This window comes from Apostichopus japonicus, chromosome 23, assembly GCF_037975245.1.
Source record: "Apostichopus japonicus isolate 1M-3 chromosome 23, ASM3797524v1, whole genome shotgun sequence".
Classification (NCBI taxonomy): Eukaryota; Metazoa; Echinodermata; class Holothuroidea; order Aspidochirotida; family Stichopodidae; genus Apostichopus; species Apostichopus japonicus.
Genome location: NC_092583.1, coordinates 13,263,741 through 13,280,322, shown reverse-complemented (window position 1 = coordinate 13,280,322; position 16,582 = coordinate 13,263,741). Strand labels below are relative to the sequence as shown.

At 36.7% G+C, this 16,582-nt stretch overlaps 1 protein-coding gene across 4 annotated transcripts; it reads right to left on the bottom strand.

Moving 5' to 3' along the window:
- Positions 1-568: 568 nt before the first annotated feature.
- Positions 569-16,483, bottom strand: LOC139965093 (transmembrane protein 237-like). 4 transcript variants are annotated; one of them, XM_071967314.1, is made up of 15 exons: positions 16,349-16,483; positions 13,615-13,751; positions 12,944-13,093; positions 11,897-11,971; positions 11,443-11,541; positions 10,412-10,493; positions 8,739-8,782; positions 7,939-8,070; positions 7,492-7,604; positions 6,682-6,905; positions 5,724-5,800; positions 4,463-4,550; positions 3,821-3,850; positions 3,041-3,162; positions 569-2,436 (listed from the first exon to the last, which is right to left on the bottom strand). In XM_071967314.1, the coding sequence occupies exons 2-15, from the start codon at positions 13,745-13,747 to the stop codon at positions 2,354-2,356; spliced, it is 1,452 nt and encodes a 483-aa protein (XP_071823415.1). In that variant the 5' UTR covers positions 13,748-13,751; positions 16,349-16,483; the 3' UTR covers positions 569-2,353. The 4 variants fall into 4 exon arrangements, with proteins under 4 accessions (XP_071823415.1, XP_071823418.1, XP_071823417.1 ...); XM_071967317.1 differs by having other exon boundaries at positions 11,897-11,968; XM_071967316.1 differs by having other exon boundaries at positions 16,385-16,475.
- Positions 16,484-16,582: the final 99 nt, after the last annotated feature.

Here is a 16,582-nt window from a genome sequence, read left to right as displayed (position 1 = left end):
TCTGTTATCCTGCATAAACTACTACCCACTATGCAACATTAACATTCAACTCAAAACAAAACAGAACACTCCACTTGCTCCATTCATTAGAGGCGAAAAAGTTTTCAAAGTTGGTTCTTAAGTCAGGATTATGGTACTTACCACTCTAGTCGCCATAAAATGTCTCTGTTGTGAAACGTACACCTACTCTTTCCCAAAAAACGTTAAAATTAACTTCAATTTTAAAGTCGAATGCACAATGTATGTATGAAGACGTACACATGATCTGGCTTATTGCCGTACAACACAAAGCGCCCTTACTTTTTTCCAAGGCTTCACTGCTTAACGTAATAAAGACATACATCGACGTAGTACATCGCTACGACGTAGACGATAGTATTTCAAACAACAACTTTTCATAAAACGGCATAAATTAATGTGACAACGTAATATCATGCAGCGAAGTTGTCAGATTACATAGTGCAGTTAACATAGGCTTAACATGTGTTTATGATGTTATTGGTTTACCCTTCATTGAAATAATGAGCGACGACATTACAGGAACAAATGACGATGTCATACTTTGAAATATGATATTAATGTTTATTGATACTAAGTCTCTTTCTGTGTTTGCATACAAGGAAATATCACGAGAATAAACTTCAAAATATAAAAGCTGGAAAATTAAATTGGCAGTCCAGTATAAAAATGGGTCATGTTTTGTTACTATTGTCAATACAACTGAATCAAGGATGAACTAGAACTGTCATAGACACAAAAAAAATCAATGAACATATATATATTACAAAAAATTGACATCAATCTAAAATTGAATGTTTCAAATTGTCTAAAATATATGTATATTAGATCCTCCTGCAAGCAGGAACTCGCGAAGAAGCCTCATTGGCTTATCAAAGCCGCAAGCTGACCGAAGTCAGTCTCTCACATTCATATTTAACGTCCATGATTATGAATTGTTAATTGTCAACAACTCTGTAACTGGACGACATACATTAATCTGGGAGTGACTCGAACCGGGGACCTTATGATTGAAAGGCACCGGTGTTAACCACTGAGCTAACACTCCAATATATATATAGCAATTTTGTTTAATACTGTATAACAGAGAATTAAGTTCACAGTTTCTTCAGAAGAGAACAAATTCCTTACATGCATGACTGTCAAAATTCTGAAAGGTATTGCACAAGTGACAACTACATACAAATATACATATATGTGAGGGCTGTTATTAAATGGTTAATTCCACTGTCCCTCTAATGACATTGTCTGTTTTAATAAGTAATACAATACTGATTAATCCAACTACATACAAATATCCATATATGTGAGGGCTGTTATTAAATGGTTAATTCCACTGTCCCTCTAATGACATTGTCTGTTTTAATCAGTAATACAATACTGATTAATCCAACAACATACAAATATACAAAATGAGGGCAGTATTTTAAATTGTTAATTCCACTTGTCCCTCTTATCATGGAGCTATAACCCAGGTTTATAGCTCCATGCTCTAATGACAGGGACGGATTATTATAGAATAGAATAGATAAATCCCCTGGGTCACAAGGTCAGGGGGTCCTTACAAGAACCAGTCAAGTCATACCAACTTTCTATAATCGGGATGTGCCTGAAAAACGTAAGGACTCTAGAGGGTGTGTTTATCTGACAGGAGAAATAAGCAGCTAGATCACAGAAAATACTACCAGCACAACAATTTATACATTATGTGTAAACAAAGAGGCGATTGAAAAAGAGAAATTGTCTGCATGAAGGGAAACTGCATAAATCTTGTATGCACCCTGCATCTTGAACTATTTTCCTTGTTTTGGTTATTAGCAATTAAATCTCAAAGCAAGCTGGGTGATTCAACTGGTAGGGGATGAGTCCTTGAAATAAGTGGTCCAATGGCACCTTGGATGAAACTAGCATCGTTGACGACCAAGAGGAAAATTTGGCAAAATTGGCACCCCTTAGCACTCCCCCCATCTTGATAGTTTCTTCAGTCCCTCAGAATCAGCTACATGGGCACTGATTGTCAACCAAAAACATGTAGGCAAATCTGCTCCTGGTTGTCTCTATAATCAGCGTTTCAATGCTCAAAAAGTTGCACGCCAGCGGTCTTCTTCTTCTAACTCAGCCATTTTTCCAAGAGATATTCCTCAACACTATATCAAAGGAACCAGACAGCTCTTGAAAATCACTTGAAAACTACTGCCATCAGTTGCCTGCATGTTGACTTTCTGCGTTGCTAGGCATTCATTGAAAGAGACAACTTTGCACAAAGGTAGTTCAACTTCCAGCCGCGACGTAACTCCGCCATGAGTTGTGTTAGGAATATTTTGCTGTCGCTCCTTCATATGTTCATGTCTGCGATGTTTGTCATCTCACTCATCTCTTGCTCCTCCCAGAGAGGCTCCTCCGCATCGTGAAGATGGCCTTAAAGTTGAGATGAGAATACAGAGTTAAACGTAAAAGGGCATCTACTTGATATTTAAGATAAAATAAATGGTAGTCCAGAAAAACCTTTGAACCAACCTCAAATTATTCATAATCAACCATTTAATGATGAAGAAAACCAGAATAAATGTTAGCTCATGAAGATACTTGTGTTGAACGTTATGAAATCCAAGAAAGCTAAAAGCAAAGACAAGGAAAGACAACACACTCTAAAACCCAATCGAATTGTTAAATTACTAAAAGTAACAACTTAAGTCATGTTATGAAAGTAGACCTCCAAAGGTGAAAATCTCATATACCATCAGTAGCACTATATGCCACAAATGATATCAAATATATTACCATGTGTGAACTTTGACCTCAAAGGAAGTCGCTCTCCATTGAAAGGAAACTAACTTTGTTAGTTGGCTGTGTTGAATCTGATACAAACAGATACTTCAAACCTTGAAAACAGCGTAACTGTTTCAAAATGAATATTCACAAGTTTCATCAACCTTCCACAAGGTAAGTGTACCCCACCACCCTCCCCCTACCCACTCCCACAAAAAAAAGGAGAAAATGATGACAGAATTATTGAACTCACGAGAAGTGTAATCCGTTTGAGGAGTGACTGTTATGATCAGCCAGCCAAGGATAGCACCAACAGCTCGTATGACATTGATGACTTTCCAAGTAGTGAGTCGACTGCTGGCATCCTCGTCGTCCCTGTCGAGTCAACAAAGCATTAGCTTTACGTGATAATTTGTTCATTTCTTGTAACATGGTTCTCAATAGGTGGTACATAGCCAAAAATGGCCTGAGAAAGATTTCAATATGGCCAGCAAAAAATTCATACCCCAATCTTGCCCTGGGTATGCAAGTCGTTCAGGCCTGGGAGTGGGGGGGACCTATTTGCCGACAATTCAAATGCTCAATCTAAATATTTAGGTATATTTTGGCCATCTCAGTTCGTTTGCTCCGACCAATATTTCTCTCCTGCCCTCTTTTAAAATTGGTTGAAAACCTCTGGTTTATAATCATTATTAAACCTGTGACAGCCTGGATTTTTTAATTGTTTTTTTTTTATCTTCTTTGGCTCTGATTGGTCAGTTTCAAAGAGAAATCTGTTTCGGTATGACATACAGCTCCTAAAAGCTCAGACTGGAATTGAATTCAACTGAACACAATCGAAGAATGAAAATAGAGATTTGATTAATTACAGGGACAGAATGCCCACTGGAAGACATACTTGACAGATACACAAATTGGCTAACTTTGCAATAGCATAGTTTGGAATTTATTTACAAAACTGAGGAATCTAAGACTTGGACAGTATCGCCCAAACACTATCACAGACAGAGGAAAGGAAATATTTCATACTCACCATAATGAATCACTTTCAAGACAATCACCACTGCAATTGAAAGACAATGGGGTTTTAGTTAATAGTACAAAGCATTTAACAAAAGTTTATTGCGTACAAGTCAACATGATTATGTACAAACCAAGACACAACTTACCATAGTTGTTATGTTCATAGTTTGTAGTACTTACATAGTACTTAGCGGTTATGTACATAGTTTAGAGTACAAATCAAATATTGAAATAGAATACATTACACTAAAGTCGACATGTAACATATACACACCAGTTTGTACTTTGTATTATAAAAAAAAAGGTGTACATATCTTACATCAAAATTTTCATTAATTTTGCAAATAAATATGCAGGATAAATCAATTTTAAATAATATAACATGATTTTTCAAACCACAGAAAAAAAAGGTGAATGCATTACACTAAAGTCGACATGTTACATATACACACCAGTTTGTATTATCAAAGAAAAAGGTGTACATTTCTTACATCAAATTGTCCATTCATTTTGCAAATACATATGCAGGATAAATCACTTTTAACTAATATGACATGATTTTTCAAAACCACAGAAAAAAAGGTGAAATATGTCTTTAACCTGTGCACAAACAACATGTATTTAGAAACAAACAAAGAGAGAGATGACTCACCAATAAGGTAATTCTGTCTTTTGGTAAAGTCCTATCCTATCATCAATGGCTGTGATACTCACAGAGAAGACCAAACAAATGAGATAAACTAGAAAACACAAAAATTAATAATTCCACAAAAGTATCCTTCAAGTGCCTCTGTTAACCCTTTAAGCCAAAAACTTTTACTATCATGATATGGATATGTAGCCAAAGATAGCCTAACCAGTCCCATCAGAGCCTGCATCAGGTAACAAGGCAAACTAATCCATCGCAGTGTCCTGACAGAACGAATCTGTATTCAACCCGTTCTCATTTGCGAACAGTTAACTATTAATACCACATATGATCACTCTGGTCATTAGAAGATCAATTTTTTATTTTGTTTTTGGTGGAAATAGTTTCAGAAACTATAGCGAAAGGCATTTCAGCCTGTTGTCAGAGGACTGTTGAATAAAAATGCCGCTCAAGTAGAACATCACGTTTGGATATACAGTAACACATATCCTTTCACACGAGGTGCTGCACACCACAGTGCTTCTTGAACAAGTATATGCTGGGACATAATCTTAGCAACTAAAGTTTTGAATAATGTAGAATACCCCAAAAATGTGCTCATTGGAAAGAACTTTACATGATTATTGCTATGTCTATCATTAAAACCTGGATGGTGAGTCAAAATCTTTTCTTTGACTTTTTTTTGTTGAAATGTGATCCTTGTTTATCATTCAGTCTACAATACCCATTGATCACATTAGGTTGAAGGTGTGGACGTTTACATCTCTGAGAGGTGTTATCATTGTTATCACACATATGGTAAATAGGTGGCATAGAAAAACAAATTTGACATGGCCAGAATGCTTAGCACTTATATGAATTGATAGAATGAAAGACGTACATATGCAATTGACTCTCAAATGTTTCTTTGAGCAGTTCCCTTTGTTAAGCTGAGCTATTTTAGAGTTGATGACATTTAGATATTTCTGGTTTTACATCTCCCCCCGTGCCACCCCATCCCCCCCCCCCCCCCAAATAAATAAAATGAAAAAAGCAAACTCAGTTTAAGCTATTACACCCACTTTGTAAAGTACTATTTAACACTGAAAAAGAGAGGAAACATTTTCCACTTGATAAATTGGTAAAATATGTCAAACAATAAACACTTTTGGTTTTGAGGAAGACTAATATATGTTATATTATTTATTGTGGGGAAACTTTAATAGTTACTAGTAAGTCATTTTTTCAGCCTTGTAAAGTAATAAGTAGAAGAGAGTTATTTTACCTAATGTTGAGATAGCTCCAGTCTGAAAGGTTACCAGACCTCTGAAGAACTTTCTATCCGGCCTGCCGACGTCAAATCTGACAAACAAATATTTATATATATGTATATATATATATAATTGAAATTGTAGTGAGTCGGAAAATCCAGAACAGTGAAAAAAACTTCCAGCCTCCACCGGGATTCGAACCTGGGCCTCCCGCTTTATATGCAGATATCCTGACCACTAGGCTATGGACGGTGATATAAATAAATATATATATATATATATATATATATATATATATATATATTTATATATTTGTGTGTGTATATACTAATGCAATGATCACTAATTTATATTGGCAGTCTTGCATTATGATGTCACAAAATTGGTCACAATTTGTTTCACTTCATCGCCATCCTGTATGCAATGTTGGCATGTTCTTTATCTGCATAAATCAATGCAAGAGAGTCATTAATTTACTTCATGAGCACTGTGAAGAGAGGGTTGATAACGGACGTAGGCAAATACCATCGCCATTTTGTTCGGAGGGACTGTCTCTTCTCGGTCTCCCAGAATTAGGCGGGGAATTCCTCTTACGTGACAAAGAGGAAATAATGCCAGGAGGCAACTAGAAAGTAAATATTTAAAAGTTTGGGAATTGTCTCTGGTGCAAGTTAACAAACTGGTTAACTTGAAAAATTGTCATACATAAAATGCACTCCCAAGTGGTAGGTAAAAACAATCCAAACCAGACTAGACTATAAACTGGATGATGTAAAGTTGTAAACCATTCGGTTCCCCCCCCTCACCCCCTCTCACACCCCCCCAAGAAACATTATACCTAGCTGTTAATATGATATCAATGGAGACGATAACTACTCTTCATAAATCAAAGCCAACCATTTAGTTTAAGAAAGAATACATTTTGTCTTCTTCCCGTTTCTTCTTCTTAAACATCTTAAAGTCCAACCTCACCTGTCGAATACCGACACTGTACAGACTGCGTACAGCAGATAAAATATGGAAGATGCAGACAAGGCCAGGCGACTGTACTGTTCTAAGAACTGCACCATCCCAGATGTATCGGAGTTTGGTATCTGAGACGAGAGCACAAAGACCACGATGCACTGCCACAGTGCGTACCCTGCCAGCAGGCCGTGGCAAAATAATGAACAGGTCAAAAATGCCTGATGAGATATCTGTTTTAACAACAAACAAAGACAATATTGTTAAGTTCAGCTTTGTTAGTAGAGAGGAAAGATATATATGAGATGCCTTATAAGATTAAGGGTTAACTGAAAGATTAAGATGCAAACATTTGTCGTAATGTAATAGTGAAGAGCCTCAAGAATGGATTCCAAAATATGTTGAATTTGCAGGGTAAGCATGGATACCATATATATATATTAATATATACATATATGTGAAACATGGAAATTTCAGTACTGGTGATCATTAGTTTGTTGTCAGGTAATTCAGGCAACCGTTTGTATCTCATCAATATATTTGCAATATGTTTTTCGTTGGTAGTGTCAACTTTTGTACGGAAATTGAGTTCGATCGATCAAACTTCACGGACATCTGAAATTGGATGAAACTAAAATGAGGACACATTTGACAATTTCGTTTGGCTTCAAAAGAGCAAAATATGGAACAGAAAACTGTGTCCCAATCATGTAAAATTCAAACCCAAGTAAGCAATGATTTGACAGAGAGAAGGGGCAGGAAGTGTACTCTGCTATCGGTAGGAGCCAACTTAAAAAAAGTTGTAACTAAGCAACTCACTAAAGCGGTCTGAGTCGTCGTGACTTTCGTTTCTTGAGGTATGTCAGCCTGAGCTTGAAGTTCTTGCTCCCTCCGTTTGGCCAAACGATTTTTGTCTTCACTGGTGAAGTCGCCTTCAAAAAGTCAAATGTTACAATCTTGTGAGTCATAAGTAGATTTTTTTCTTAATTAACCGAGGATATTCAAAACATCGCAAAAGTATATCTAAGAATTTTAAAGAGAAGTTCATCTCCTATACATTGCTTAAGTTACCAGCAGGAGATTTGATCACATAACTAGTACGACATTCTGTCGAAAACTCGAAATGCTATTAAATGAAGTATACTTACAGGGGATCAGTTCCCCTTTCCATCCCCAGCCCTCACCAGTACCCAAAATATCAACCACATAAACCCCCCCTCCCCATATCCAATGTTGTGGAATCCCATATTCAAACAGAAAAGTTACTCTTTCTCTCCATAAACAGGCGCCCAACGGGCTGGCTCGGGAGGATGGAGACAGAATTGACGGCAGGAGGTTCCGTCTTCGTCTCCTCTGCTATGATGTCCTCCTTGGATACCATCAGATCAACAGATTGAGCTAAATAAAATATAAGTTTGGAAATAAAACATTACATGTATTTCATTGGTTTTTCTCAAAATCTCAACCATCTGATATGGAACATGTTCACCACAGTCTTTCCCCGCCCCCCCCCCCCCCTTGGACCTGATAATAACATCTGGTACATCTGGAAGATGTATTACGGAAGGATTTTAAATCGTAGAATAGGTTTGAACTGGATCCGTCACCTGTCATAGTTTTGTTGAGTTTGAATTTTTACAAATCTTCACAACTTAATCGGCTCCAATTTCTTCATGCGGTATTAAACGCAGACTTAGGATGTTACATACGGCATCAGAAAAACCGACCAAGAATGTCGGGTAGGCTGTGTCGGTGTTTGGATGATAATACAAGACACATTGTAGACATCCTATACGGTTATATAAACCACTGAGGAAAACAATTCAGATTTAAAAAAGGAGACGATAGCTTTATAATCTTTAATTACAGATGACGTCAACAAGAACGGTAATTATGCATTAACTTAAGATGGTAAACTCTACTACTTGCCAAAGTAATTTTTAATAACCTGATATCATTCTGTGCATTAGCCTGTCTTCTTTCTTTGCTTCCTTATAACTGATCATCCTGTTACTGGCAAACTTATCACTAGGAGATCAAATCTGAAAACTGATATAAAGTCTTACTTTCCACATCTGCATGATAGTTTTCATCACCAGAGAGCAGAGGCCTAGAAAGGGAAGGAAAGGGAAAATGTTACGATATTAACATACTCCAGTGTTGTAACAAGTCACAACTCAAGCCACTGAGTTTCAAAAGTAAGGTAACGAGTCACAACTGGATTCCCTTGATTTCAAAAGTCGAGCGACGTAAAGAGGTTGTGAGGTTTTTGCCCCGTAAAGAAGACAGTGTGGTCAGGTCAGCGATGTTCCTGAATCGATCATAGAACGAAACAAGTAGCTGCAACTTCACCTCATTTGTCATAAAAAACACTCTTTTTAAGATGATCTGACCCATGTCAGACATCCACATCCGCTCAAGTTTGAAGTTTATCCATCCGTCTGAATTAGTGTGGATAATTTCTCGCTGGTTCCATTTTTTACTAAAGTTGATACTGAATTAAACCTTTCCACAACTATTGCGTAGGCCTGTTTAACAGCCATGCAGTAACAATCAATCCGTCTATCTATCTATCTACCAATCAATCAATCTATCTACAAATCAATCAATCTATCAATCAATCTATCAAGCAATCTATCTATCAATCAATATATCTATCAATCAATCTATCTACCAATCAATATATCTATCAATCAATCTATCTACCAATCAATCAATCTATCTATCTACCAATCAATCAATCTATCTATCTATCTACCAATCAATCAATCTATCTATCTATCTACCAATCAATCTATCTATCTACCAATCAATCTATCTACAAATCAATCAATCTATCAATCAATCTATCTATCAATCAATATATCTATCAATCAATCTATCTACCAATCAATCAATCTATCTATCAATCCATCTATGTATCTATCAAGCAATCAATCTATCTACCAATCTATCTATCTACCAATTAATCTATCTATCAATCCATCTATGTATCTATCTAGCAATCAATCTATCTACCAATCTATCTATCTACCAATTAATCTATCTATCAATCAATCTATGTATCTATCTACCAATCAATCTATCTGCCAATCAATCTATCAATCAATTGATCAATCCAGTAACAAGAGCTATTCTACCTCCATGAACTATTTGTCTCACATCAAGAAAATGCCAATGGTTGGTAATTATCCTAAACAATTTCAATCAATCAACCAAACAGTCTATTATCTAGTGCAATGAACTGTTCTACCCCCCCAACCCCCCAATCCAATTTTCAATCAGCCATTCAATCAACCAACCACTCAATCAATCAAATAAAACTGTGAAGTTCATCTTCCCACATCATTCATTCATACATTGGTTGAATATTATTCCTATTGCTCCATGTCAATAACAACATCTCACAACAGTTTCATGTGTGGATTTAGACAAGGCCTCCAACTGGATTTATCTACTTTGCAAATCTTGCTACCATGACCTTCAGATGACTACCTTTAACCGTGCTTCAGCAATGTACCACCACAGAATTGATACACTTTCTTTCCCTGCTATTATTAGTATTTAATGTCTGTTACCTCGTCAGTTTCATGTGTGAATTTAGACAAGGCCTCCAACTGGATAAAATCTTGCTACCATGACCTACAGATGACTACCTTTAACAGTGCTTCAGCAATGTGCCACCACAGAATTGATACACTTTCTTTTCCTGTTATTATTAGTATTTCATGTCTGTTACCTTGACGACTTCTTCTTCCGTTTTCCCTTGCCACCTGCGATAGATCTCTGCGTCTGCTTCAATGGACTTCCGTCTACGTCGTCTGCAAAATTGAGTAACGTCGATACAAGAATATCAAATATAATTTAAGCAGTAAAATATACTATCACCTTACAGTACTGTCAAAATGGTAACATTAATAACAAAAAATATATATATATATATAATATAAAACCACATTTCTTGGATGTCCCAAATTTTACTGCTATTGAAATACATCTGAGAAACTGTGAACATCTAAAAACCAAATCTGGATGGTAATTGATAAAATCAAATTACCTTTGAAAGTAAGCCATGGGAATACCATATGATTTTTGGCTTACCCAGCATGTAAATCTAAGTTTCCACAGATTTAAACTCTATCATGATCTGAAGAACACACAAATAAATTTTGACAGGTCATTTTCTTTTTCCATTATGGAATCTCTGTGGAAGCCCTGAATGGGAAAGTTCTACAAAATAGATTATACAGCCAATGCCAGTTTAGCATCCTCTTGAGGCTATAAGACACCATATGCTTGCCCAAATCCCCCCCCCACTCACCCCCCCTCCTTATTAAGTTTTCCTGGCACAACTCGAAATAGAAAGTTGTTACGGTATGTCTTGACTATAAGCATTCAGGAGGGTCCTGTCACCTATGGGGCCCCCTTCACCTTGACGGACCCTTTGGAACTTGGCTAATCTGGTTATTGGATAATCTGGCAATAGGTTCAGCAGCTTGTAAGCCTTACCGACATTGCACTCAAACATTGACATCACATTGACATTGAATCAACTTTGACCTGATCATTCCCAACTAAAAGTTAAACAGTTTAAAAAGAGATTATTTTTGAACGTCACAACGACTTTTAGAACATCAAGCATGATGCAGTTTGCTGACGGGACAGTGTATCTTCCTTGCAAAATACAGGAAAATCCAGATTAATGGGGACAAATGGTAATTATCAAACAACAATGAATTCTTCCAACTGCTGACATTTTGCATCACAAACCTCTTGGAGTCTTATTTTTGCTTTTTCTGTTCTTTGCAGTGAGGTGACCATTCGTTGGAAGACTGTCCTCGAGAATCTCATTGCTCACTGACCTTTGAACTGTGGCAAGAAAATTTGAAATATGATATGATACGAAGACATAAGATACATAAAGTGTAAACATACTGAGATAACAAACGTCCCAAATTACCATAAAATTATCTTCCTGATTATTCAATTTTACCAGACAGAATATGTGGAATATCATATTTTATTTTATGCTTATGCAATTAATGTCCATGATTCCTCACCTTTTCTGCAATATTTAATGAACTTGCCAATGAGTTTAAGATCTTTTAAGAAGCATTTCCCTGCAATAAACCAGTTTACTTTGGTTAATTATTTTACACTGGAGATATTGACTGAATACTGTAACTACATGGTGTCTTAAACTTAAGAGCTATATATACAAAACCTCTTTTCTTTTTCCGACTAGCTGGTGATTTGCCTCTTCTCTCCAGTGATGGGACCTCTTCTGTTGCATTTTCTTCTTATGAAATAGAAGACAAACAGGAATGAAAGAGTGTGTGTGGGGAGGGGGTGGGGGTGAGGAAGGATGCTAGCATAGAAACCTGGTGGCTAGAGTGCTTGTATGTTTACTATCACATAGATTGTGAACAGTAATAATACACATCATTAATGGGAGTATATCGTCTAACCAAGGCTGGAACAGCTTCCAAGTAGACAACAAGTCCTTTCCCAGTGATGTTTGTAATATCCAAGATGTATACATAAGCAACCCCTTTAAATAACAGTAGTTACTCTGATTGATTTCTCCTCTCATAGTAATGTGACCCTTTGACCCCAGTTAGGAGGGCTTATCCCAATTTGTTATAGATTAAGTCATTTCTCTATGTCTATTCCCACAATAGTGTTTCCTTGTATATATGCAGCAGTTTGAGACTAGAATTAGAAGAGTAAAGAAGCAGAAATATCTACCTTTGTGTCTTATTTCTTAAAATTGGAGAACATTACAATGTTTTGGAAACTAAGCACTGACATATTGGATGAAAGACTACACTATGACCAAGCTCAGCACAATAACATGTTAAGGCCGAGAATGAGGGCTGACGTGAACTGAGAGGACAGTTTTTTTTAAGACTTTCTTTTTAAGAACGCTCTTAAGTATGAAACAATGGGAGTTCTTTGGTTGGTTGTGACGAGATACGTACGTTGGCGCGAGAATTAGTGAAATTAACATACATACAGGTAGACATTGTCAGCAAATGGTAGCTTTAATGTACAGTAATACCAAATGGTGATGAATGAGACCTATGAGCAACCTGTGTATCGATGCAGAGCAAACCATGTAAGTCAAGAAATTGCTTACAAACTAAAGTAAGCCTTCTACTGTACTTCCGATTCAAGGTTTACTCCTTTTATAATTTACTAGACAAAATTTGCAAGTCTTTGTATATTGTTTAAATGTCTGAGTGTTTTAAGATACAGTACGTAATCATACCTAACTCTTCCTGGTCCATCGACGGATAAGATTGTCTTTTTTTCCTGCGAGTGTTCTTTCCCTCTGTTTCAATGTCATCTTCTCCATGACCTTTGACATCTTCTGACAAGGCTGTTTCATCACCTGCTGAAGTCTTGGTATCCAATAAATCTAACAAGGGATATAGGCAGTGGTAAAGATGGAAATAGACTAAATAATCCAGTCACTTTGACTTTTGAGCCTTTCTTGTTTCATAAGGGTTATTATTTGAATTTCAGAAGAAATAAAAGTGGTAATAAAACTGAAACAACATAGATAGGAAGTTGTTTTTTTTATTTTTTAATAGTTTTCAAAATATCATACTAAATTTCATACCTAATAGCCAAACCCTTTGAGGAATAGATTAAATGTTTAAATTTTAAAGTTATTAAATTTAAAGAATTCAGAAGATTGAAACAACATTTATTTCTTAGTTGGATTGAGAAGTGTTCAAGTGCTACCTGTGAAAACATAGGCTAACAATTTAAATTGTCAGAATGATGAATGGTTGGAAAAACATTACAAAATATAGCTTCACATTTGGTACATCACAGATGTAAGAATGTTCATATCATGGTTACAAAACTTAACTGTTTGGAGAGGCAGGAAGAAGAGAATGCAAAAAACTAGCTTGTCATGCTGTTTCTACCAACCTGCAGGTTTCTTCTTCTTTGTTCTTCTCAGGGGTGCACTGTTTTTCTTGGGTGTGTCTTCTTCACTTAAAGGCTTCAGGGGTGGCAAACTTCGCCTCTTTGAGGGAGTATCCAGATTTGATAGACTTTGCATTGCTCTACAGGATAATTCAAAATGGACGACAGCCACAAAATCAATTAATATAATCAACTTATATTTGCCCATAATTGAAGTTGTGGTTGTGCTTTGTTTACAAATAACACTATGTTTGTGTAACTGTTTTCACTCTAAGTCTAAAACTAAGTTGCTCAATCTTTTCAAAATGGTATGAAATTTGAAAGCTGTGAAAAATGCAGCATATGATGATAATTTGAGTTTAGAACTTACCTTTACAATAAATCTCAGCAGCATTTTATTTTAATTTTTTTGACAATTTTAGAATATATCTCTTTGTATAGTAATCATATTTAAATATTTAATCTAGATTCTCCTCTATGTCATTGGCTACAAATACTGTAACCACTTCCTCTCACTGTTAACACCTAACTGTAATGTCATGGTTTGTAACACAGATAGTCTATAGTGTTGTGATACAGCTTTCCAAGAAACCATCACATCAGCCATTTGGAGGTAAAATCAACATTTATGGCTTTCTGACAAAACTAATTTTTATTAAAAATGGATTAAATTGGCAAAGATACAGTATCTATGCAAGGCTTTCTACATACCTGAAGAAAATGATAAAATCTGAGTAAAATGAGTAAAAAGTTGGCTTTTATGTCATATCCTTACCAATTAGAGACCTACCATTCCCCTAATATAATACTTTATGATGATGGGCCAATGTACTTGAGACCTATGTGTCATCACCAGTCAGCAGCTTTCTACACTATAACTTAGAGGTAATGGAGACAGTTTTATGTATTTTCCAACCATCATTTGCAGTGTAAGAGTATGAGCTGCCTTTATCATGCCCACATGCAGAAGGCCTTATTGCAAAAACTGATCTGCATGAGTGATATGGCATCACCTGAGTGCCATTTCTAATCTGCCACAAATTAAACACTTTTTCAGTAGCAGTAAATAAATATACATGTACAATATACAACCTACAGGTTACTGTTGCATTGCAATGAACTCCTGGAAGATTAAATAGACAAAAAGTCTAATAGTAATGCCAATAGAAACAAAGTGGCTATTCTTACGACTGTTTGTAAGAATAATTTCCGACTACGCAGGCGCAGTTGTTATTTTTATGACAGGAGTACTATTTTTTACGACCAGGAGTAACAATAATTTCCGGTTAGGGTTAGTGTTAGGGTTAGGATTGGGGTTTAGGGTTAGGTGGGGCTCATTCGCAGGGCAGCCCTGCGAATAGCCAGACACATACACCTTATTCACAGGGCAGCCCTGCGAATAACCGGATACAAGTATCTTATTCACAGGGCAGCCCTGCGAATAGCCAGACACATACACCTTATTCGCAGGGCAGCCCTGTGAATAGCCAGACACAAGCATCTTATTTGCAGGGCTGCCCTGCCAATAGCCAGACACATACACCTTATTCACAGGGCAGCCTTAGACTGGGTTAACGGGCTCAGTAATTTTTGGGGCTATTCGAGTTTGCTTTTGGGGCTATTCGAGTTTGCTTTTGGGCACGGCTATCTTTTTGAGAGTCTTAATTGGGAGCCTCTATATTTTGAGGAATTTATTGGCCTTTGGGATTCCTATCTTAATGCTGTTAGGATTGGTTTTGGGAGCCTAGGGCCTTAAGATTGAACCAGTCTAGCATTAGTACCGCCAACATAAAAATGTCATCCCTCGATCATTTTCACCTTTGTTTTTGCAGAGTGACTGCTCATTTGCATGTAAAGGTGTGGGAGGGGGGGGGGGGGGTGTAACACCTTTGACCATATTGGCTTTCAGGCAATATTGGCTTTTGGGGAATCCCAAGATAAGCTCCCTTAAAATAAGCTTTTAAACTTGAACTGCTGGGGCTCCAAAAATTAGCTTATGAAGTGGCTAAGACTATTTGGGCCCAAAAGGTTGGCTTTTTCAAGGCCCCTAAACTGACTGGTATCAATAGCAAAACAATAGCAATAAACCTATTTTCAAAATCGTCACAGCCCTGCGAATAAGGTGTCTGTGTACGTTATTCGCTGGGCTACCCTGCGAATAATCACTTTGTTAGGGTTAAAGTTAGGGTTAGGGTTACCCCTACTACATGCGCAGTTGCTTTATTTACTTTACTGCGCTTGAATTTGCCTTTGTCGTAAAAATATTTTATAAATAATTGTTACGACTAGTCGTAAGAATAGCCACGGCCCAATAGAAAACTTATTCGGATGCAAACCTGAAACTTTCATTCCCATGCAAAATTTGGCGTTTAAATTAGGCTAGCAAAGGCCAACACTACAGTTGTAATTTTCTGAAATCTACGTTACCTTTAAGATATTATTGTTTTTCTTATCTCGGATTTAGATCCTTTAGTTTCAGGAATGTTTGAGTATGGTATTACCCTACCATTGCAGCAATATGTACAGCTAGGCCAACATGAATATATACTTTTAACCGAAATTGCGATTATCTCGCAGAACTGATACAAAGGCTATGGTCCCTGCAGAAATGAGAAGAATTTGAGATTCCGTTTGTGTTTTGCAAAGACTTGACATTGACATAATCTTACCTTGGAGAACCTCTCCCTTAAATGACAAATGTAATTTTCGGAATGTTTTCGTATTATTTTAAACATACCAAAAAAGTGGATAGAACTGGTGCACTTAATCTCACTCGGGAGATATTCCTTTTCAAAAATGGAACAGCTCGCATTCCTGGGCTTTGCTTTTGGTGGCATACTCCTACTAGAGTCCATATCATGTCAAGCATAGAAATTGAAGTAGGGATGGGCCATATACAGCTATGTCAGTTACCATAGCAACAGTTGCTATGGTAATTGTTACTTTTTATGGGCAGCTACTCTCGGGGGGG